The sequence below is a fragment of the Hippoglossus stenolepis genome, chromosome 4 (assembly GCF_022539355.2).
Source record: "Hippoglossus stenolepis isolate QCI-W04-F060 chromosome 4, HSTE1.2, whole genome shotgun sequence".
Classification (NCBI taxonomy): Eukaryota; Metazoa; Chordata; class Actinopteri; order Pleuronectiformes; family Pleuronectidae; genus Hippoglossus; species Hippoglossus stenolepis.
The window spans coordinates 20938079-20961689 of NC_061486.1; the positions used below are offsets into that span (position 1 = coordinate 20938079).

Genomic DNA, 23611 nt, shown 5'->3' on the forward strand with positions numbered 1-23611 from the left:
TGGTTGTTCACAAAAATGCTTTGGGGGAATGGTTGTGATTGACACAACCTTTCACAAGTCAGAGGCCAATCTAACTGAATGGGAGAGGGCTCACTATTATATTAATATTGAGCGTGTCGCATGTCCAAATAAGACCAAACTCGGCACTGCACCTCCCAAATACAGACATACAGACTGACAGACAGACAGGCAGATGTTTGTGGAATAAGTAGGTAGATGAGTTATTGAGTATAGACTGTATTAAAGATTTAAAATTAAATCTACAACCCTGAATACTTCCTCAAACCACTCTATCTGAACAAATCTCACTTTAAACAACAGGAAGCTCCCTCCAATACGTTTTTGTACCAACGCCTAAGTCTGACATTGGACCTTTGATGCTGGTTTGGAGATGTAGATGACTTTTATGACAGTTAAGGGTCACATAATTTGAATACAGCAGCAGCTATTTTGACATGAAATAGTGGGGTAGGTAAACACAGGTGTTGTCAATGTTTAATAGAGGTTCTGTTTGATTTTGGCACGCCGCATTATAGTGAATGTGATTAGTAACACACTTCTATTTCATATCAAAGTGGATGATATGAAAATGTCCTATTTAGACCAGTCATACACAAAACCACAAAACATCAAAATGAACTCAGAGATACCTTTTACAATCAAGGTTTTTTTTCTTTCTGGGCATGTTTCACTCTGAAACTTGGCCCGTTAGGCTTTCGCTCAGTGTCATGACTTGTCATCAGATTGATGAAGCAGCAGGAAAAGTATGTCAAATATATTTTTTTCTGCTGGTGTCGTATATCATTAAAATGGCAAGTTTTATCTAGTTATGAAAGCTGAACCATGAATAGTTTCTGCAACAATTTGTCCTTGACCTCTGGAGCCTGACGGGCTCGGTGCACTGTAAAGACTGACTTGAGTGTTTCACCTAAGTCTAAACAAAACACACAAAATGAAAACTAGAAACTTGAACTGGGCTTTGTGTTTTCCTTCCTGGCAGCATTTTACAACTTACCCTCACTCCTGTGTGTGTGTGTGTGTGTGTGTGTGTGTGTGTGTGTGTGTGTGTGTGTGTGTGTGTGTGTGTGTGTGTGTGTGTGTGTGTGTGTGTGTGTGTGTGTGTGTGTGTGTGTGTGTGTGTGTGTGTGTGTGTATATTCACAGATCCTGTTGGCGAGCTCCCCTAATGCGCCTGCTGAACCAGTGCTTGTGGAAATCCCCCAGATCAGATCAGTGTGAGGAAACTCCCACATTCAGGCGTCAGCAGCGCACCTCAATCAGCTTTTATTTGCTGATTTCAATGTTTGAGCATGCCGACAAAGAAAACATCCTTTTTCTTCATTGCAGTTTTTCATCTCTATAAAAACTGTGTTTATTCATTTATAGGAAACATTACAACAGAGCACTGTTCACTTAGTTATTGATCTGCAAGAAGTGTCTGTGTGAGTGTATAGTATTTTTATTGTGTAACATAGGGCCAATAAAGACACAGTGATACCTTGTCAAAATGATATAAAAATACAAGTGAATGACTCAAAAACACACTAAGCTTCTTAAAACAAGATTACAAGGCTTAAATATGTCATGGATGAAACCATAACAAAAGATGAAAAAGATTGGGGGTGTGGAGTGAGACACAGGGGAGCGTACTACAGGTGGGGATCAAGATGCTTTGGCTTCACTTTTGGGAAGCTGTCGTGTTGTCCACCTTTACATTGGCCTATAGTCACAGATGCCTTTATTCTGAATGCAACAGTGAAACTTTCACAGACATTGGCTGTCTGCACAATTGTCCGATGGTGCAGAACAATATCGGAGTGACGTCAGCGTTATTAATGCAGAAAAAGTTAACACAGACTTCAGACACTGCATGTTTACATACGTTTAACCAAAGAGTCAAAATCTGTTCTTAACCCGAACCACTTCTGTTGCGCAAACCTAAATGGTAAATGGTCCGATTTTGTATAGAGCTATTCTACTCTTGATGACCACTCAAAGTGCTTTACTGTACAGTTTCACCATTCACACTAACCCTAACCCTTTGAAGTTTTATGATTAGATTAATTGCAGCAATTTCTTTTGTGTCTAGACACAGTGCGTCTTTCATCCTTGTTAATATTTAAACAACCGAATCTGAACTTTCCCACTGAATCTCAACAATGGGTGCCAGGTAACAACTGAAAGATAAGAAAACATTTCCGGTCATTAGACCTTGGCGGTGTTTCGAATGGAGCCTCATCACGGTTGAAGAAAAAGTAGATGGTGTACAGTGAAAATAACATCACAATGTATTTCGCAACATCTGATAAGTGAGCCCTTCACTTTTGTGTTATCATATCAGAAGGGTTTTTCTTTATAGAGTAAATCAAGGGCTGTGCAAGTATTCTGCATATAAGAGCGAACCGCACCTAGGCCTGATAAGAGTAAGTGTGTGTCGACAGGAAACACACTGTACAGCTGCACTGACAAAGTGACAGGAAAGTTCTATTTACACATCAAACAGGCGGGAAGTGGAGGGTGAACACACCTGAGATAGTGTTGTTTTCTGTTTGGGAAGTAGGATAGTCAACACTGGTAAAGTCATAGTTACCATCTAAATCAAATAATTTATTAATAATACTAAAGAGCTTGAATCAACCTGTGCTCAGTTAATCAAAACTCCTTTGGGTCTTCTGTTTGGAGTCCGGTACCACTTTCTAAAGTAAGTGATGTTTATTCACGTGATAGCTGCTTGCACAGACAGAGGTAGGCAGACCAGCTGGACACGTTTATATGAAAATTCCCAGTGAAATTCTGGGGAAGGTCTGGGGGCAGAGTTATACCTGCCAGGTGTTTCCAAATGAACATAGGTTTAATAAAAAAAACACCACAGGCAGACAATTGTTAACCGTTTCTTTATTTAACCAAAACATTCCTGGCTTTGAGGGGCTGCCGGCATTACCCTTCTCATTAGATAACCGTAGAGATATCTGTCCACAAGAACAGGTGAGAAAACGACAAAATGTCAGAAAACATAACATGCATGCTTATTTGTAACTCGCTATCTTGCTCTTGCGCTGCTGAAGAACAACCTTCACACTTAGCGTGTCTGAAAGCTGAGCAGGATAAACGGGCCTTGGCATGACTGTGCTGGTTCCAGTACCACTCCTGTTGATGTTGGGCCTCCTCCTAAGAGCTGCATTTCTTCAAAGATCAAAAACCAAGATAAATCTGATGTGTGAGCAGCCACGATGGCAGATGTTGCACATTTTACTCAACGTAGAATCCCTGTGAGCTTTTATTTTCCAAAAGGCCAAACTACTGCCAATTTCCTGGAGACTAACATTATACTTAAACCTTAAACCTTACCTTAACATGAAAACAACTTGAATTGCATAATTCTTTATATCCCTGACCTGACACACACACATACACACACATACACGCTGTCCTCCTGGGGGACACTTAATGACATAATGCATTCCCTAGCTCTGTACAATAAATTAAACCATCACAACTAAATGGGGCTCATGTCACTATAGGGAAAAATAAAGTTGAGGTAATATGAGTTAGTGGGTATCCAGTTTGAAGTCCTCAGAAGGATATAAAAAAGAGCTCCACCACCTCCACACTAACACACATCTCTCTGGGCAAATGCCTCCAAACGGACAACAAACTCTGACGACTTTAACTCTCTGTTGTTCAAATGGTAAAATCCTTCATTTTGATATATGCATATTTACTTATATATATAAGTATACATATATATATTATATTCATATATTTGAAGGTTTCCAGAATAACGATACCTATTACCTGCTAGAATTTGATTCCAATGGGAATCAGGAATTGTTGCTGCAGGAGGCAGGAGCCTCGAACCCATGGGAACCCTGAGACACAGCAGGACTCAGTGTTAAAGTGACCGGAGTGACAAGAATTCATGATCCGACACCATCGATTAATAACTAAACACATGATCGTAAGTTTGTCATCAAAATATTGTAAACATTTTTTTTAATGATCTGTGAACATGAACTAGTTCATTTCATCTGCATGAACTGAACTTTGAACTAGTTCATTTTAAGTGTGAACTGGCACAACACTGGGTATTGCTATGTGAGCTGACCAGGAAAAAACAAAATTTATGCAAATGTAGGTAATGCAAGGAGACAACGTCTGCTGACTTGAGTTTATTTACCCATTAAACAGGTAACCTTAGCCATCATTGCAACAATGTTCCCTGAGAAATATGGCAGGAGCCACCACTGGGGGAGTGAGGCATGTCACATGATTGGAGCAGCGCAGCACGAGTTGGCTGCCTGAACTAGCTCGCAAGCGTCACTCCATTTATCATTTTTATAGTTTTGATCAAGAGGTGCTGCCAGGAGGGGACAGCAGAGTAAAAGGGGAACATTCTGAAATGTGCATGTGGCCGTGGAGTTACCCGAGAGAGCTTTAAAAGGGCAGCAGAGAAAGCTGCCACAGAGGGAGAGAAACAAGGCTGAGTGGAGCCTCTAATCAGGCAATTTATGTTTAGTTTTATGAAATTTATGTAGATAGTTTTGAATTTATGGTTAATAAAATATGTTGGGAAGTGAATGGTTCGTCTCTGGCTGTGTTTGGGAGACCCCAGTGGCAAAGTCTCGTTGCACAGTGCATTTTTAACCCTCCTGGGTGCAAGATTTGCGGCATCCTGGTGCAAAGGCTACAAGTCTCCTGCCCCTGCATGTTATCAAATGGGCTGCACAGGCATGTTTCCACAATGCCTCCTGGCCAGAAATAGACAGTTTTAAAGGGACTCTGTTGTTCAGCACACTTGGTTATGTCAGACATCTTTCAGTTCCAGTTCACTTTCACACACTTTCATGTTGTGTGTCACTCTGTCCATGAACTCAGACGGTTGCACTCCTAGAACTCATGCTGTCCATCCCAGGATTAGTTCAGCATATAGCTACTATAAGCATTTGTTTTGTTGTTTTCAGAATTTGTAGCTCTGCACGAAAAAAAAAGAACCAAACCCAACTTCTTGTCATACAGTAGAATACTTTCTCTCCTGTGATACAATCTCAGGTATTTACAGGAGTGGAATTTGACAGATAGGTTGCAGCCCCAATCAACATGTCAGTTTCCCCTTGGTGGGAAGAAAACTCCAGAGGCCTTTACTGCCACGAGCAAGCACGAGCACCTGAGTGAAGATCCTCACCTCAGGTTCACTGTGCTCTGCTGTGTGTTCAAAATGGACATAATGAGGTTTGCTTGAAACAACAAGGTTCATTTAAGCAGAAACATTTCCCAAAGTTTAAAGCTGCACCAAGCAGGTTAGTGTTGAGCAGCTTGATACAGCAGAGAGATGTAGCTGCAGTTGAACAATATGATGTTCAGTGCCATGAAAGCATGCAGCACAATGTTTTCCACAGAACAACACGAAGAATATGAAAGTATTTGTTGATCTTTTAAGAATTATTTTTCTCTATAACTTTTTATCTCTCAGGGGTAACTTATCTTTGCTTCACTGAACCCGTCTCCACCAGTGACAGTGCTGCTGGATCTATTCTTAGGGAAATGTAATACATTGCATTTTATTATTAATTTGTTATTTATTCACATTTGTTTATTTACTATTATTTTATTTAATGATTATCAGCCCATGACCTTTTTTGTAAAACATTTTCACAGGATTAATAAAGCATCCCCAAATAACATGGTGGCCTTCATTAGAGAGGATCCGCTCCCAATGTAAATGTAAATTATTTAAATATAAAGGGCCCATTCTAGGGTAAAGAAAACAACATTTTTTACAATTTAGATCAGAGGTCACTAACAGGCGGACCGCGGTCCGAGTCCGGACCCAGAAGCCGTCCCGTACGGACCCTGACCTACAGCCAAAACAGAAGGTTATGATTTAAAACCTGACGGGGCGCTTCTATTTGTAACCGGCGCAGCTTTTGTAGTCTTTACGGTAGTGGTTTAGCGGATGAGGAAATGCACAGACCAATTGCATGCGAGTTAAGCCATCCCACGTGATACTACTCAGCCAATCAAGTCTGTGCATTCCAGGCGGTAAACATTGTGACAGTGCAGGCAGATGAGAGTTACACGTGAAAAGACGGTAGAAAGAAAAAGACAGATAGAGATACAGGTAGAGAAAACAAAGGGAGAGATACAGAGGAGTGAGCCGGAGAAAGGGAGAGAAACAGGAGTGAGACGGAGAAAGGGAGAGAAACAGAGGAGTGAGACGGAGAAAGGGAGAGAAACAGAGGAGTGAGACGGAGAAAGGGAGAGAAACAGAGGAGTGAGACGGAGAAAGGGAGAGAAACAGAGGAGTGAGACGGAGAAAGGGAGAGATACAGAGGAGTGAGACGGAGAAAGGGAGAGAAACAGAGGAGTGAGACGGAGAAAGGGAGAGAAACAGGAGAGTGAGACGGAGAAAGGGAGAGAAACAGAGGAGTGAGAGGGAGAAACAGGAGTGAGACGGAGAAAGGGAGAGAAACAGAGGAGTGAGAGGGAGAAACAGGAGTGAGACGGAGAAAGGGAGAGAAATAGGAGAGGGAGAGGAGGAAACAGGAGTGAGACGGAGAAAGGGAGAGAAACAGAGGAGTGAGACGGAGAAAGGGAGAGAAACAGACGAACAAAGTGGGGGAGTGGGATATAAGAGGGGAAGAAAGTGATTCTAAAACTGTTCAATTGTTAAGATGTGTTGAGATTTATTATCTGTAAAATTGGTTGAGACTTTTGAGTCAAGATGTGAAACAGAAAAAGGGAAATTCAAGCTTTTGCTCCCTTTATTTTATTTTTCTGAAGTTAAGCCCTTTATTTGAACATGCACAATTTTCCCATTTTATTTATTTTCTCTTATTTTGAAATGCAGCCCTACTTTTATTTAGTTAATGAGAGAACATTATACATATCTGCAATCATACATATATGTTCAGTTCTTATGTTACGTGACAATAAATATTGCCAAACCTTTTTGAATCGTACTGAATTCATTTGATTTGACAGTCAGGCATTTAGTACATGCAGATGTTGATACAACTACTAGGCTACTTAAATATATATCACACTAAATAGTTAGACATTATGATCTTCTGGACCTTTGCTTCAAGAAATTTTCTCTAACTGGACCTCTTTAAATTTTAGTTGAATACCCCTGATTTAGATGAAACACACTAGTGAAAATATCACAAGGATTATTTTAGATTTCTGCCAATAGATCCCTTTCACCTAAATCTTACACACTGGACCTTTAAGCTCTTTTGATTTGATTCATATCATCCGCTCAGTATTGTGAACTGACAGTAATGATGACAGATTTATTAACCAAAGCAAATACCTCAAGGCTATGAAGGCAGCACTAATATTATCAGGTCCCCAGTCTTTGACATAATTTATATTTATCAAGAATACAGCAACTTCTTCTTCATCAAGTGAATAAATTGAATTAAGCTTAAGAAAAGCAAAAGCAAAATAGAATTAGAGCCATTTTAGTCTACATATGTTTTCCAGACTCAAAAGGTCACTCTAATCAGTTAATCTTTGATTCCATACGTCAACTTCTTGAAGGCTGACTTGAGATATCATGTTCAAGACACCAAAAACATGTTTTGTGAAGTGTCAGATAACATGACCTTTGACCTTAGACCACCCAAATATAATCAATAAATCCATGAGTCTAAGTGAATGTCTGTGCTAGATGTAATGAAAGTCACTATGGGTGTTCCTGATAATCACATTCACAAGAACAAGAGGTCCCTGACATTTACCTTCAACCACTCCAATCTAATCCATTCTTTTTGAATCCAATAAACATTTATACTAAATTTTAAGAAATTCCCTGAGATTTTGCATTCACAGGGATGTGATTTGTTAACATTGCATAAAAATATACTTTAAAAATAGTTGCTGGCTTTTCTTTTTGTTACACCTCATATGCATATAAAAATGTTTTATAAAAACAATAAGAGCAGAAAGTATTTTTGCTGTAATTGTAAATAAATTGACAAGGTGCAACTATGAACATGGTTTAATAAAAGTTGTTTTTGGTCATCATGTCTATTGGCTGTGGAAAACAAAGATTAAAATGAACTGATCTTTTGATCTTTCAATGTGATGAATCACTAAACTAGATCATGAGACATGTTTTGGAAACAGATGACTGCTTATAAATGCTGATATTTAGTGTAACCAGGGTTTAAAAAGGAACAAAACTGGTCAACCAGAAAATTAGGTTCATCTATTAATCATTACCCAAACTGGCCCTTATAAACCGCCAGCATACTTTGTAGAGCGACTATTAGGTTAAATTTGACCTACCTCTTGGCATAGTTAGTAGACAGTTTCCCTGTGAAATGCTTATCACCCACTTCTTTCTGTGTTTTAATTTTAATTTTATTTATTTATTTTTAATTTAGATTATTTGGCAAATTGTCTGATTGTTTGCACACAGGTTTCCTGGGAGGCATTGTCCACTGAGGATCAACGCGACATATCTCCAAGGGCTTCTTCCTGTTTGCTTTCACACGGCCAATAGTAAAGCTTAAGGGAAATTAGCTGGCCGACGGTTGGAATTCTACAGTTTTATTTCTATCCAAGTTGTTTGAAGAGCTGCCCATAATGTTTGATGAGGTTTAGACATGAAGAGTGATTATTGGTAAGGGTTACGATCAAAATAACTCAGAGTAAGCCAATCAGAGGCAGGGTAGGGATGGCTCTTCACACACCTCGGGTGGGAACAAATTCAAGTGGCTGTTGTATGACCTGGGTTTCTGGATAATAAATGAGTTGGAAAGGAGATATGTAAATTTTTAGTGCATTCATCTAGTGTTTGGTTTCTGGTAGGAAACTCTACCCTCACAAGTCGCAACAACCCGGACAGTTGGCTAAAGATTTGGAACACGACATCCCCACGTCATTTACGCAAAAACATACTGAATGGAAATAAATGTTTTGAATGGGTCATCCCCTCTGAAAACACCTATTGTAGCAATGTTGCTGTGTTCCCAAATCCGTGCCAGTGCCAAACTAAGCTGCGTGGGAAGAGCTGAACAGAGGGCACTTGTTGACTTGGCTCCTACATGCATCTTCCCCAACCAGAAACCAACCAGTATTACTGCCCCCACATCAACCTATCCCAGGTCAATTAAGCCTCTTTTCCACCAAAAAACCCACAATCGCTCTTGAACATCTGGCTGTCTTCTGCACTCTGTTCACCCGGATGAACACATTAATTTGGCAAAACAGCGAGGTTAGAGAGCTCCCAGTTTTCAGTGCGTTTGTGTCATCAAACATGACGCACCAGAGGGAAAAAAAACATAATTTCAACAAAAGTCAATAGATTAAGACTAGATTGTAAGATTGGTTTCCTTTAAAAGAAAAGACCTCAAGGTTCACTTTTTTTATTGTACTGTGATGGCATCTATAATCAAATTAATCTATAATGAACCAAACTACCACAAGGGAAGTTTCACACACACAGCCGGGGGCTCCGGGAGTTTTGCCCGGTTTGTCCATTTGGTATTTCAGAATTGATTTTGTAAATTACTTTGGCCACAGCTACAACATCAAGATCAAAGTTGAAATAAACTGAAATGAGAATGACACTAGCACTGGAATGCTGAAACAACTCGCATTCCATTATTAAGATCAGAAATCACACCTGTGTATAAAAGAAAGTTTATGTAAGAAATTGCTAAAAAACACAAAGAGCAGAAATACAGCTCTCTACACACAACATGAAGACAATTTTTTTTAGACATTGGGTATGAAGAGTGAATTGCTGTATGAGTCTTTGTCTTCTTCTTCACCATCCTCCTTGGGATCCTCTAGAAGTTTATCCAGTAGGTTTGGTGATCCCGGCTCCATCCCCGGATCTTCATCCAGAGACTGGCCTTGATGTTCAGGGTTCAGCTCTGAACGCTGAGGGAGGTCAAGGATCTGGAGCTGAGGGTCTGCACCATGCGCCTCCAGCTGAGGGATCATGGTGGTCACAGACATGGACAAGGGCATGTGCACCAGAGGTGGGCCGGACAGGGCTGCTGAGCATGGAGCGAACTGCACCCCTGGGTTGGGCATAGTAGATATGGTGGTGAGGGGCTGGGTCCAGGGAGGTAGGTCAACCCTGAGTCTGGGAGCTCCATCTGAGGGAAGGAGCCTGGTGCTTGGGCCACCGGTATGGTCTGCAGACAGATCAGCAAATGCAACTAGAAATGTTACTGTTGAACTTGCAAAGATGCAAACACGCTTAAAACTTTATATATACATTGTTGTGAGTGACTATACTGTGCACCCAACAAGATAACCATAGGCTGTATACAAACATGGACGACGTGTCTCAACTCCCTCAAACTTTCCAGAGCAGAGAGTGAGAGCTACTGAAGCTATACTGCACTGATTTAACACTGCACTGTAATAACACCATTATAAAGGATCAAAAGCTGTGCAGCACAACCAGAGTTATTTCTGTTTTTTATTTCATGTATTCCTCTCTCTTCTCAAAACCTTCAATTTGACTCAAGACAGATTAGAGATTCAGGTGTATTTTTTCAGCTGCATCTAATGTAGTGTTTATGTTTCACTTCGCTCCCTCTGCAGCCACAAAAAGCTTTACACTACTTTTTTGTACTTTCAAAGATCTGTAAATTTAAATTTGGATATGTAAAACTGAGAGTTCCCCTTTCTATTGAAAGATGGTGATTGTTTTATATCACCACATGTACTCAACTTGTCTGCAGTTTGTGTAGCAAGCTAGTCCCAAGTGGAATTGTATTGTGTCAAATTTTCCGATTAATGCAACTGGAGTGGTTGAGACGTTGATGATTTTTTTTTGTTTCTAAAAACAACATTAGAACATTGGAATCCCTAACTCTTTGAAATTAGAAGTCAAATGAATCACTTTTGCTTCAACCTTTTTAAGGTCACCGGGGGTGTTTGACACAAAAAGCTGAAAAAGTTGAGTATGACATTTAGGTCAGGAGTAAATTGAGACGTGCCGAGGTGTAATTTACGTGAAAAGTGGCACAAAGGTCGCAAAGGAAACTGAACATAAGAAGTGTTCGTAGCTGTTGACTTTCAACCTTGTCTCCTTGAAATTACATTTCTATACAACTCAACTGCAACAGCAAATGCAGGAAACATGATTGCACCCGGATGATGTTATTCTCAAAACATAATGAGGTTATGTTGTTAACGTGCATGAACATGTTTTCCAAGTCCCCAATTTGTTGATTGTGATCACATCTGTGAAACATCACAGACAACACATTTGTTTTCCCTAAAATATCTGATCCTACTGTACAATACCCAGTTATTGTTGGTTCAGCACTATTAAATGTTTTCATGGCTATGGTTCAACAAATAGTGTTGGTGTTGCGGTTAGGAGAAAGATTGCAGTTTGGTTTAATACAGAAAAAGTAACGTCTTTATTTGCTTCCAACAAAAACAACTGTCTTTCTTTGAGTTTAACCACAGCTCTTTTGTTGCCTGAACCTAATCACAGAGTCTAGGCGTGAGCTTCAATCCCTCCTATGAAGTCTTTACCGTCATCCACCCCTACTGGCTCCTATAAACTCTCCCACTGTTAGAAAACTTGGTCATTTATTTCTTAAAACTCTGAGCAATTATATTTCCTACAAATGCAGAGAAAAATTCATTTATATTATATGGTAAATGCTCTGTACTTATATAGCGCGTCTCTTGTCCTGATGACTTCTCAAAGTGCTTTACAGTACTTTTTGGCCATTCACTCATTCACATTCACATTCATATGTGCAGCACTTTTTTTCTGTGAGAACGGCACATATAATACATGTATTCAAATATTTTCACCATGTTAACACAGAATACTCATATACTATTCACAGACCCCCTGGCTGAGTGCCATAGATCTACAGAGGTGCAGACCCCCATTTCAAAACCACTATTGTAGGAGACAGGGCTGCTCCTCACTTTCAAAATTGAATCTACTCACCCCAAAGTTAGTGAGCAGCGGTGTGTGTGTGTAGGTCAGCATGGTGTAGCTGGGGCACAGAGTTTGCATGTACAGGTCAGCCGTCAGTGTGGTGGCTGGGTAGGCCAGAGTCTGAACTGAGGGTTCCTGCTGGCTGTATTCAGGTGAGGACCACGGTGTTATGGCAGGCTGCAGGCCAGCGCCACTGGCCAGGAATGAAGGTTTCCCTCCTGTGCACTGCGGCCGACCATCTCCAGCTGCAACTGAGGGCTCAGCTGTGGTGCCACTGGTACTGTCAGAGCCAAAGGTGACTGGATTACAAACAGAGGCTGAGTGTGAGTCTTTGAGAAACATGCACATGCTTCACTTACAGGAATCAGTTCAGGTAAATATGTGATCAAATACCTTGTGTGTATGATGCCGGGTTGTTGCGTGCAACCTCATCCTAAAAAAGAAAATATGACATCAATTCTAAAAAAAGTGTGTTGAGCCTGTCAATAACTGCAGGGGAACAATTATCACATGTTGCTGCTGCAGAGTGCATGTTGATATGTAAATATGCACTATTTACACTTGTACCGATCAAGTCCAGGTGTGAGCAGCAGAAGAGATTACAATTGGTGTGTGGGCTGAGTGGGGAAAGAATTGTATATACCGCAGGGCTGGGTATATTATTGGAGGTGTGATTATAAGATTCATTGTACGTTGTTGCAGTTAGTATACTGTATATTGCGTTTTGAACATGATTTATGTTTTAAGTGTCTGTGTCGACCTGCAGGTGGGAAGTAAAGCTTATAATCTAAAATTCATGTTGACTGTGCATCAACCCTGAACGATATATTTAATAGAAATAAAATCTTGCATTTTGCAAACTTACTTACTTATTCTGATGGAGACCACTTGGTGTAGTTAAAAGCTCAGGAAAAAAGTAGTCAGAGAACCTTCAGTTTAGGTTCTTTTTTGCCACAACATAGTTTTTGATGAGGTGCATTATGGTCTGTTGAGGAGAAGGTTAAGCAGAGGTCTGTATCTCTTCTAAAGCTTCTAAAGCTTAGGAAATATCACTGTGCAAAATGGTTTAGTAGTAGCTGTTCTTGTGTATAAAGTCATATCCCATATTGGGACTAATAAAGTGTTTTTTTTCTTCTGATCACACAATTGTCTACAGAAATGGTTGGACAAGTGATCCCAGATACTAAGGGTTTTCAACAACAACAATTCCATGACAACTGGGCAAACTCTATTCACTAAGAACAGGGATGCAACGACAAAGCTGACGGGTTTGGTTCAATGCCAGGTCCCTGTTGATCCGTTTTGCCTGGGGCCCCCTAAGTCTCTTGTTGTTTTTTAATGGAAATTTTGTACCTTACTCTTGTTGAGGTATAAGATCAGAGGATAACACACCTTGCCATATCAGGCCAATTGTGATTTGTGAACATAGGCTGTACAAATATTATTTGATTGGTTGGTTGGTTGTTGGTTGGTTGCCAACATGCTATTTGTAAAAATACACTTGTAAAAGATGTCACCACTGTTTTTAATCATTTATCTTGACCGAATGCACCAGATTGTTCAACTCTGTGAGAAGGTTATTTACATTTCCTGACCCATATATTTAATTTTCATTCATCATGCAACTGTGTTCCCATGTACATGTCATTCACTGGCAAGTCTTTTTTTTTTTTCTTCATGCTTCTGTGACTGATGGGTTAGGGTTAGGCACATTTCACACTTTGATCCCGAAGAAGCCACAATTTATCCTCAAGCTCAATGACTCTGTGCTGTAAATCCCTCTCTTTCTGTGTTTCCTCCCTGTGCTGAACCTGCCCATCAGGAAGTTCATCATGCAGAACCACGTGCAGATAATCTCTTTCTGAAAGACACGTGTGTGCATGGTTGAAAAAAATGTATTTGTTCTGTATTGTCGCTATAATGGTGAGTGAATAACAGGTGGCGGTTCAGTGAAATACAGAATCTGTAGTGAGAAAACTGTAGGAGGTAATGAGGGAGGCAGTGGCAGCAGTGTACTGACAACGTACTGACAACTTGTGTCAGTGTTCGGGCGGTGCTTTACATGAGCTGCAGTGAAAGACTGCATCAAGCCACCTGCAGTCATCCAGCAGGGCATGTGCGTCCCGGTGCCTGCAGGGCTGCAGACGTACAGGGGAGCTGGGTAACAGCTTTGACAGCAGGCGGAAACTCAGTCATTACACCCCAGGCGGATTACTGGCATCCACGAAAAGTACTTTTGGTTAGATTAGGCCAAGGTAAATAAAATCTCTAGACGTTCGTGAAACCTGACACGCACTGTGGTAAGTTAAGATAAGATGTTAGTCTTGGCAGGGGCATGCACTACCCCTGAGCATGCTCCTAGTTCTGCTTGCATTTCTCACAGCATTGAGAAATTACATAAAAACAACAATAACCACCAAAAAAAAGAAACAACCAACATCATCTTTATTTTCAAAATGAGTGTCCCCATTACTATGGATATTCTGCAGACTCTACTGTTGATGTATTTCTTTAGTAGAAGAGTTGTTCCAAAACTGAAAACTGATGACAGGTTTGTGAATTATCCAGAGCAATGGGGTCACATGTCAAACCTGGACAGGTAGAAACCACAAGAGGTATTTTTATATTCTCCCTTTAATAAATATAGCTAATAGTGCTAATTTCATCATCTTAAGCACAATGAATTGGTTGCTTTTATAAACTGATTCTTTTAACCTTCCCCAAGAGGTTTTTGTTTTCATTGCCTTTTATCTGTCTGTCAGCGGGATTATAACTATCTGCAGCATCCATTTCCATAAAATGTTGTGGAGGGGTGGAGCATGAGCCAGGGAAGAAGCTATTACATTTTGAAGCAGATCCGGGGAGCAGAAAGGGTGGCTCCAGGATTTTCTTTTCTTTATCATGGTGAGTATTACAGTTACTTGTGTCTCACCCAATGTCAGCTGGGATTGGACCCCATCTCAAGAAAATCAAGTGGCCAACCAGCCTTGGCAGACATATGCACTAGTTATAAGAGGACTGTTTGTCCTCTGTCTCCTCAAATACTACCACAGATGGCCCATGCCATAGAACTGTTAAACTTCAGAGATGAAAAGTAAATAACTGAGCCTTTTGTGATGTGACAATCCTATGGTGAAGGTTTAAGCACAAAAACAACGTGTTAAGGCTCAGGGAAAAAAATTGTCTGCAGGCACCTTAAAGCTCTTCAATTAAGTTGTTATATGTCATACATTATTGGTTTGAGCGTAGGTGTAAAAAACAACCACTTGCAGATTTACAGAGGGTTATGTGCTGTAGCTATTGTTTTTCTTGGCTGGGCTCAGTGAATTCCTGGAGTTTCTCCCACTTGCCTCACAGTGACATGTACAATCAGACATAAAGCAATAGCTTTTTTTGGCCGGGTGGTGTTCAGTTTCTCATCTACCTCTTCACAAGATGGAAAAAAATCGCAGAGACATAATTCTACTATTCTGCTCATATACTGAAGTTAAGGAGCCTTTTGGCTGATGTCCAAATATCCAAAGGTATTTTCATGCTCCACAGAAATGCACTCACAGGGAAATTTGAGTGTTGAGTGTTGGAGCCTATTGGAACATAGCATACTTCAGGCGTAGCATCAAGTCCAGTTTCATGATTTTCTCTCTCTCTCTCATGGCAGGGTGTGTATGAGGGCAGTTTGTGCATGTGCATGTGCATGTGCATGTTTGTGTGAACGTGCTGTGTCAGTCCTCTACTGGTGTGGAGGAGTAATACATAGCATGTGGGAGGGCTCTCTGGCAAGGCTGCAAGTTATTTTGCATAGGGCTGTGTGCCCAGCCCTGGAGCCATACAGGGAATGGTTGTAACTGTCATGGAAAAACACCTGGATTATATAAGGTTAAAATCCCCCCTCCCAGCTCTGGGACAATCATGGGGTCCTGACTGCTCCTCTCCCGACGCAGACCGATTTTCCAGTTATTCAGAATGCCATTTTGTTCCATTCGGTAAAAGAACTCCCCACACAACAACTCTGCAACAGCAACTCAACAGAGTTCACCTCCACAACCAACAACCTGCATCTGGTGCAGATCTTTTGATGTCTGCGACAGAGAGAGAGAGAGAGAGCGTAAAGATCATCGGGTCTATTTTTCGTCATGATGGTTCAGATGAGTGAAGAATGTCAGCCTGGAGAATGAGGTTGATAAATCATCACAACGTAATCAAGGAAACGTTATCAGAAGTGAAGCATTGTCAGATAATATCCAGGGGGCCCCTTGAACAGAAAATTGGCAAAGATGTTGATTGCCATGGAGACTGTTGTAACAACCCCCCCGCCAGAAAAAATTCAAGACAAAGCTTTCCCAGACAGAAACCTGACAAAGTAAATCCTGCAGCTTTGCTTTACTTAGTAGGATAACTCTTCTTTTTGATTTCATAAACTCTCGTTCTTAGTGTATTTTCTGTATCCTCTGCTCTTTCCAAACACAGAAAATCTCACACAGCATTGATTTGCAGTGTCAGATTAGTCCATCAGTTCATGACCCTAAGTAACCATTGCTCTATATTCAAATAGTTACAATAAACCACCCACTGCAAATTTGCTTAATGACTCATCATATTGCAGGACAGAACGTCGTTTAACAGTCCAGGTTCTTTGGAAAAGGTGGAGGTGCTGTTACATAAAAGTGTGTCAGTATGAAAATGAATGAGGAACAATATATGAATCATTCATTTTTACTTGAACTTCACTTAATGTGTTTTTGTGATAATAATGTAATTCTCTACAGGTTTCTATGAGGTCAATTTAAGACCTTTATGAATCTGATGTAGGCCTATTTCAAGTCCATACAGGCCCAAAACATTGAATATTTAAATATTGAAAATTGGAAAAAGGATATGAAGGAAATAAGAAGTCACAGAATTACCTCCAAAATATATTAATTGAATTCCATTTAACATGATAATTGAATTGACCATCCAAGGCTGTGACAACACAGATTGTGTTGAACTTGAACTAATTTAGAATAGATGAAATAGAAATAATGAATTTACTCCTAGATTTACTCCTTTTTTGTGAGAGGAGACACCACATTAGGTCTCACATCTAATTGCGAAACCCTTCCTGAGTTTGCTCCATTTCAGACCGGGTTTCACAGTCAGTGGTTCCTGTTTTGTTACTGTGTGATCAATAAAGTATTTCTGATCTCAAAGTGAGGCTAAAGTCAATATCACTTCATAAAAGCAACATTACTTTGTCAAAATCTAATTGAGGCTTAACATTTTGATGACTGTATAGACTTTTTAAGAAACTCTGTATAATGTCATGTGTCACAGTGCCCTCACCACAGCAGAGAGTGGTGTCTTGGTGCTGTGCGGCTCCAGACTCCTCTTCCTCCTCAGCAGCTCTTTGACCGGGTCCCTTACTCTTACACCTTGATATGGTCTGGACCTGGTCAGTGCTGGTGTTGGTGCTGGAGAAGGAACAGAAAGAGACCAGTGTGGAATTACAATGGCGGTTCATGGCTCCAATTATCGTCTGCTGTTTTGAGCCAATCTGTGTTCTGGGTTCATTGAGTTCATGAGCATGAACCACAACATCCCAACCTTCCACTTCTTTATCCAAAAACGGAATACTTGACAAGAAGTCACTTTTAGACGCTGCTAAGCCAAAAATGTTGGAAAAGGTTTTCATTTTGTTGCCACATCAGCTAAAATGAAGAGCCTCCTCTGAAACCTGAAAACCTTAACAAGCACAATTTCATCATAACTCTATTAACTAATGAAGATAAAATGATACAGTCATCAGCTTCTAATAGACATCATTGTGGGGCTATGTCAAAATACATATATCTATATGTATTGCAAAAGTGTTCCAAGTACAATAGGCTCTTACAATAGGGGCTTCAAATAATATAGAGGAAAACCCTACAGTTCCCACAATGAGCACTTGGTCACAGAAGAGACAAAACAATTATTCAAAGTCACTTTCATCAGACTCAACAAAATATTTACATAACATTTTGTTGGTTGTATTCTAGTCTGTGGAGGAATCGGCTGTGGTTGTTGCTTATTTGTGAACCCTGCGGTCTTTAGAGCTGACAGTTTCTTTTCCAGGAAACACCAACAGTTGCGGGTGGAGCCACACTGACGGAGACCTGAGGCTAAATGGTCCCCCTGCACCAGAACACACAAAGCTTACAACCTGTTAGTTCCTGCAAGTATAAGCATGAGGGGAAATCAGATCCGACAGCACTGAAGCTGTGAACCTGCAGACAATGTCACCGGTCAGTACGGCCCAGGGATACAAATCAATGGGAGAAATGACGTCTTCCTCCCCACACACACGCAGTAGATGGAGGGTGATGGATGTGAGCCTAAACAGCCCCAATGACCAGCAAATAGATTAACAGTCTACAGGACATCATTTGATTGCTTCCACTTCTTAATCTTCCTGACCCTGTCTTGTTTTTCTCTTTTTCCATATTGTGGAGAGAGAGAGAGAGAGAGAGAGAGAGAGAGAGAGAGAGAGAGAGAGAGAGAGAGAGAGAGAGAGAGAGAGATCCAAGCTAAATTTAACTTGAACCCAAAAGAAACATAATTCATAAGCAGTCATATGCAAATGCTCGGCTATCCAACCATCTACAGGTCAACTATGAGCCCTGTGGCTCGGTTTCTCTGAGGCTGAGCTGCAAAAAATGTCTTTGAAAAAGACCGAACTTTCCATATGACAGCCTACTGTCTTATTTAGATTTACCTTGGTATTTTCTATGATCGCTGATGTGAACTCACTCCCAGCAGAAAATGAAAGATTGATAGAGCATCCTGTGGAAATTATGTCAAAATGTGATTTAATTCTAAATATGTAAATATAAACACTTAAGCCAGCACAAATGTTGTGGCATGCACGCACAGGAATATGGTTGTTTTAGGAATTTTAAAAAGAGCTGTCATCCTCCCCTGAGCTTTTAGTTTTGATTATAGAATATAGTGACACACCGGCCAAGATGCACCAATTACAAGCAGTTTAGAAGGAAGTTGGTTTCTCCTGTGTTTTTCTGTGTTCTCCCGGTGTCCCCTCCTCCCCTGTGTGTTCCCTGTGTCTGTGTCTCTGTGTGTGTGTGTGTGTGTGTGTGTGTGTGTGTGTGTGTGTGTGTGTGTGTGTGTGTGTGTGTGTGTGTATGTGTGTGTGTGTGTGTGTGTGACCTGTGGGCGCGGCCTTCTGCTGCACCTGGTCAATCTGCACACCTTCCATCTGCTCATCAACCCTGCAATGCAAATACCCTGGTCTCCTGCCATTCCTTGCCAGACTATACCAGCTCAGGTGGTATAAGCTGCTTTGTACAAACTGCTATAGTCTAGTTAATCTTGCAAACTTCTAGTGTTCATAATACTCTTTCTTTTGGCCAGGACTTTGTTGCCAGTACCACCAGCTACCGTGCCTGCTTCCTCCCCTCACTACAATCTGCTTCCAGGACTCTCCATTCCTCCCTCTGCTCGTCTGCCTGACCCCTGACTCAACCATTACCATTCCCCTCGCAAAAATCATTAATCATGAGCTTTTCCACTCCTGTGTGGATTGTGCAATTGTGGATAAAGTTGGTTTCAGTTGGATTTCAGTACAGTAAGTCGAAACGGCTGAAGAAAATGCAAAATATTTGAGAGAATTCAGGACCACGGATGCTGTCGGATTGAACAAGTGTAAAGTCAGGCATTATTACAATTTGAAAAGATTAATGTGGTGTTTTTGTTACAATGCATTGCCCCGGAAAATGTCCCAAACAAATGGCAAGAATACATATAGCTATTGTACTACTACATACTACAGTACAAATAATCAGCTACTCGTAGACGTAATAAGTAACCAGGCCCTTCCCCTTGGCATATTTACAATTGTACAGATCTAGTGCAGCATCTGTTCTAAACCTGCCTGTTTGGACTGATCTGTTTTCTTCTTTTCACATGTTTTTTTTTTCTATATAAGTTGACAGGAGTTCTCTTTTGACATCACATGTTGGCTATTTCAGAGTTTAGCAATCAATTCAATCTTCAGACCCAAATTCAGAAGCCACACTGCCCCGCCCCACCGACTGCTACAGCACGTTGGTCGCCTGTATTTTCAAATTGGACTCATGTTGAAAGTAGCATGTGTCCAAATCGCACCAAACTCGGTACTACACTTTCCTGGTAAATGAACAATAGACATGCAAATATGAAGCTGATAAAATGCTTTCCATAAATAGCTGGACAAACAGAAAGACTAACAGCTAACAGCGAGACAGACAGACGTTTGTGGAATTAATTGTTTTGTCATATCTGATGTTTTTTGTCGCTGAATTGATCAAATGTTATTCAAGCTTTTTTTTTACTCTGTTTCAGTGATTGCACACATATGGCCGACAATCATCAGCTCAGAATGAATTCCAGAGTGTTTTGTTAACTTTCACTGAAATGACAGTTCCCTGCCTGCTCCTCTGACCTTCATCCTGTTACTGTTGTTTCCATCTCTCCCTGTGACAGAGGGGGAGACCTGTGGTCCCGACTGCTGCTGTTTCTGTCCTCTATACCCTGGCTTTAGAACAAGTTGACCTGATCATGTCCAGACTCCTACACTGTAAAAAACATATCAATTCACAAAAATAAGACAACAGATTATTAAAATTATTACATAAAAATATTAAGATAGCTGAGATATAAACTGACAGCATTTATATTTATTAATTTAAAAATATTGAGATATATGATAAACTAAAAGTAACTTTTAATTATGTGGATAGAAAAATCTGTTTAATTCTACCAATTCTATACAACTGAGTAATGATTAACAAGGAAATTGATCAAGCATAAATTTGGATGTATTTAATGACGCCAATTAATTCCAAATATTCTTCTTTCTTATGAACGATAAACTTGAGAATTAATTAAAAACTTTATTTTAAATGTTGCCAACATGATCTTAAAATGTATTTACAGCCAAAATGTATGTTGTTTGTTCAACCAAACCATAAAATGGACAAGTATGTGGGTAGGTGTCAATGAGTAACCTTAATTACCAAGTTATATAAAATGAAAGAGATCGATGATATTGGCATCCCATTAAAGAACAAAACATGAGAAACAATATAGAATGCGGGCTCAGGTTTGATCTCGAGGGACTTGAGTGTTTGACAGCTGTTAAGACAAGTTTGTGGAATGCCTTGAAAGTATATTTCAGCTGCCTAGGATATAGAGGTTCAGTGCATAGGTCAAGCCAAATAGTCAGAGTAAACCAGAGTAATACTTTCCAGTCCTTTAATTATACTTGTTTATACTTGTATACTTATACTACTTAGACGAGGTAGAGAAAAGCAGCAGTCTGGTGCTGACTGTCATTTTTGCTGATTTAATCAACTTTAGCAAGCTACCTTACAGTGGTTGGATGTTACGAAGTACATTTACTTTGTTACTGGACTTAAGTACATTTAACATGTATCTGTACTTTACTTCAGTAGATTTATTTTCAGGGACTTTTCAATTTAACTCCGCTCCATAAGACAGCAAATATCTGTACTTTCTACTCAACTACATTTTTACAATGTACTTCACTGATGAAGAAACACCTTAAATGGATTCAAAAGAGACCTCCATCAAAACTCAGCCATACGGATGTAGTAAACCATTGTATCAGGGAATAGGCTACACTCAGAAAGTACTTTTACTGTTAATACTTTAAGTATATTTAAAAGCAAGTACTAACTTTATCAAGTGGAAAGTAGAAAATGTATATGATACTTTTACTTGTTTACATTTTTGTTGGTTTATTTATACTGATATGCCCACCCATTTTCAAAAGAAGGTTAAAGTGCCTTCAACAAGCACTTGAATGCTTCATACTGCACATGACATTTTGTATGCGACTAAGGCCAGGGGAGAAGGTCAGTTGATGATTCCTTAATCATTAGACATTTGTTGACATGGTGAAAACATATGTTTTGTAGACCCATTCGTCCAAACCAACCTCCTCCTAATGCAGACTTTGTGACTGTATATAGTAGGTCACCAGACTTCCCCCTATTGCTCCTGACATAATTATGACCCCTAGAGATTACCTAACAATAAGATGTTTGTAATAAGCAGCTGCACAAATCCCCTGTGGTGTTGCTTTTCACAGGAGAACAGTCTTGACCACCTTAGGACTGGTACAGAGTGAAGCTGGTGTGGAATTTTAAAATTGCTCACTGTGGAGGTACAAGACCAACTCTAGTGAAGTCAGGAAATAAGGCTGTCACATAGCCAACGTTAACAACAGATTTGTAAAGATTTTTGGCAAATGACTGAAGGAGTGTACTGCAAACAGGGGTGTGGTTCTTATGATGACAACTGATTTATATCGACAAACAGTGCAACCCCTCACCCCATAGATAAATGGTACAAAAGCAAAGTTAGGTTGATAGTATATGATCTCTGAATTGAAATTTTAACAGAAGCTGTTGTTGTCTTTCATACCCCTCCATTTTAAGTAAAACTTACACATGAGCACACAGACAAAATCCCCATGGCACATGCACGGGGACAACGCAAAAGAGGAAGCTCCACAGCTGTGCCTCTTTGTGGCAGAGGTCTGTCACCATTTTGCATATCAAGATTACAAGCCAATAGCAGCATGGAGCCAACTTTCAAAATACCATCTTCCTCTTTCCAAAAGAGTCTGACACACTAGCTTCAAAAGTGATCCTGACACGGTTCAACACAGTAAGGATTATCGTTAGTGTTCCAGAAATCCCCAGATCATTCAGTTAGGTAGGGTAGGGTTTGTTAAGGTTATGGTGTGTTAAGGTTATGGTGTGTTAAGGTTATGGCTTTACAAACAACATTTGTCTGATAAGCAAAAACTTGTGTTGAACGAATCAGTTTCAACTGATTAAGTTATAACTATGGAAATAAATTAAGTTCAGCAAAATCAAATGTTTTCATCCCAGTAACAACTCATCACCTGTAGTAATCAACCAGATCATTATCTACAAATGATTACATAAAATTGCAGAAATTAATTTAAATTAAATGTAAGCTTCTCAAAATTACATTACATATCATTTAGCTGAAGCTTTTATCCAAAGCGACTTCCAATAACTGCATTCAACCATGAGTATACAAACCCAGAACAGCAGGAATCATAAGTTCATGTAGACCTCAAATTGAAAACTGAATTTAACACACCGTACAAAGGTTTAGGTGAAACATCTGGCTTAACAAGATTTTAGAAACTTTTTTACCATCTTCCCATAAGTCAAAGTTAGTTTAGACACTCAAATCCTACACTTTACATCAGTAAATGTTATATCAATGACAATCAACATTAGGGTTTGTGTATCTCATGTAAACAACAAATGATGTGATGTACTTACATTTGTCCCAGTGCATTCTGCTGATCGTGCTAATGCGGTATAGTCAAACTGAAGAAAATCAAAGTGGCGGGTTGACTGACGTTCTTTATAACAACTGGCGAACAGTCCCCTTGGGATGTCACAGTTTCTTCAACCACAAATCTCCCTGATGTATCTAGTTTCACAGCTGGTGCTATTTAAGTTGAATCATAAGTACGAGAGATAAAACATTTTAAAAAGAGTAATGGGATGCCAAAATTAAACAGAGCTGAAGATGATGGAGAATTATGGAAAATGGTGTGAATTCATTCAAATACATGACAGATCAAAAAAGAATA

General features: G+C 39.9%; 1 protein-coding gene across 1 annotated transcript; it reads right to left on the minus strand.

The window, feature by feature from the left end:
• Window positions 1-9357: 9357 nt before the first annotated feature.
• On the minus strand, window positions 9358-23384 carry LOC118105701 (POU domain class 2-associating factor 1). Its single transcript, XM_035153487.2, is given in 6 exon segments — window positions 9358-10084; window positions 10087-10153; window positions 11944-12233; window positions 12328-12367; window positions 17257-17384; window positions 23295-23384. Coding segments are annotated over 6 exon segments (900 nt in total). The 5' UTR covers window positions 23311-23384; the 3' UTR covers window positions 9358-9725.
• Window positions 23385-23611: the final 227 nt, after the last annotated feature.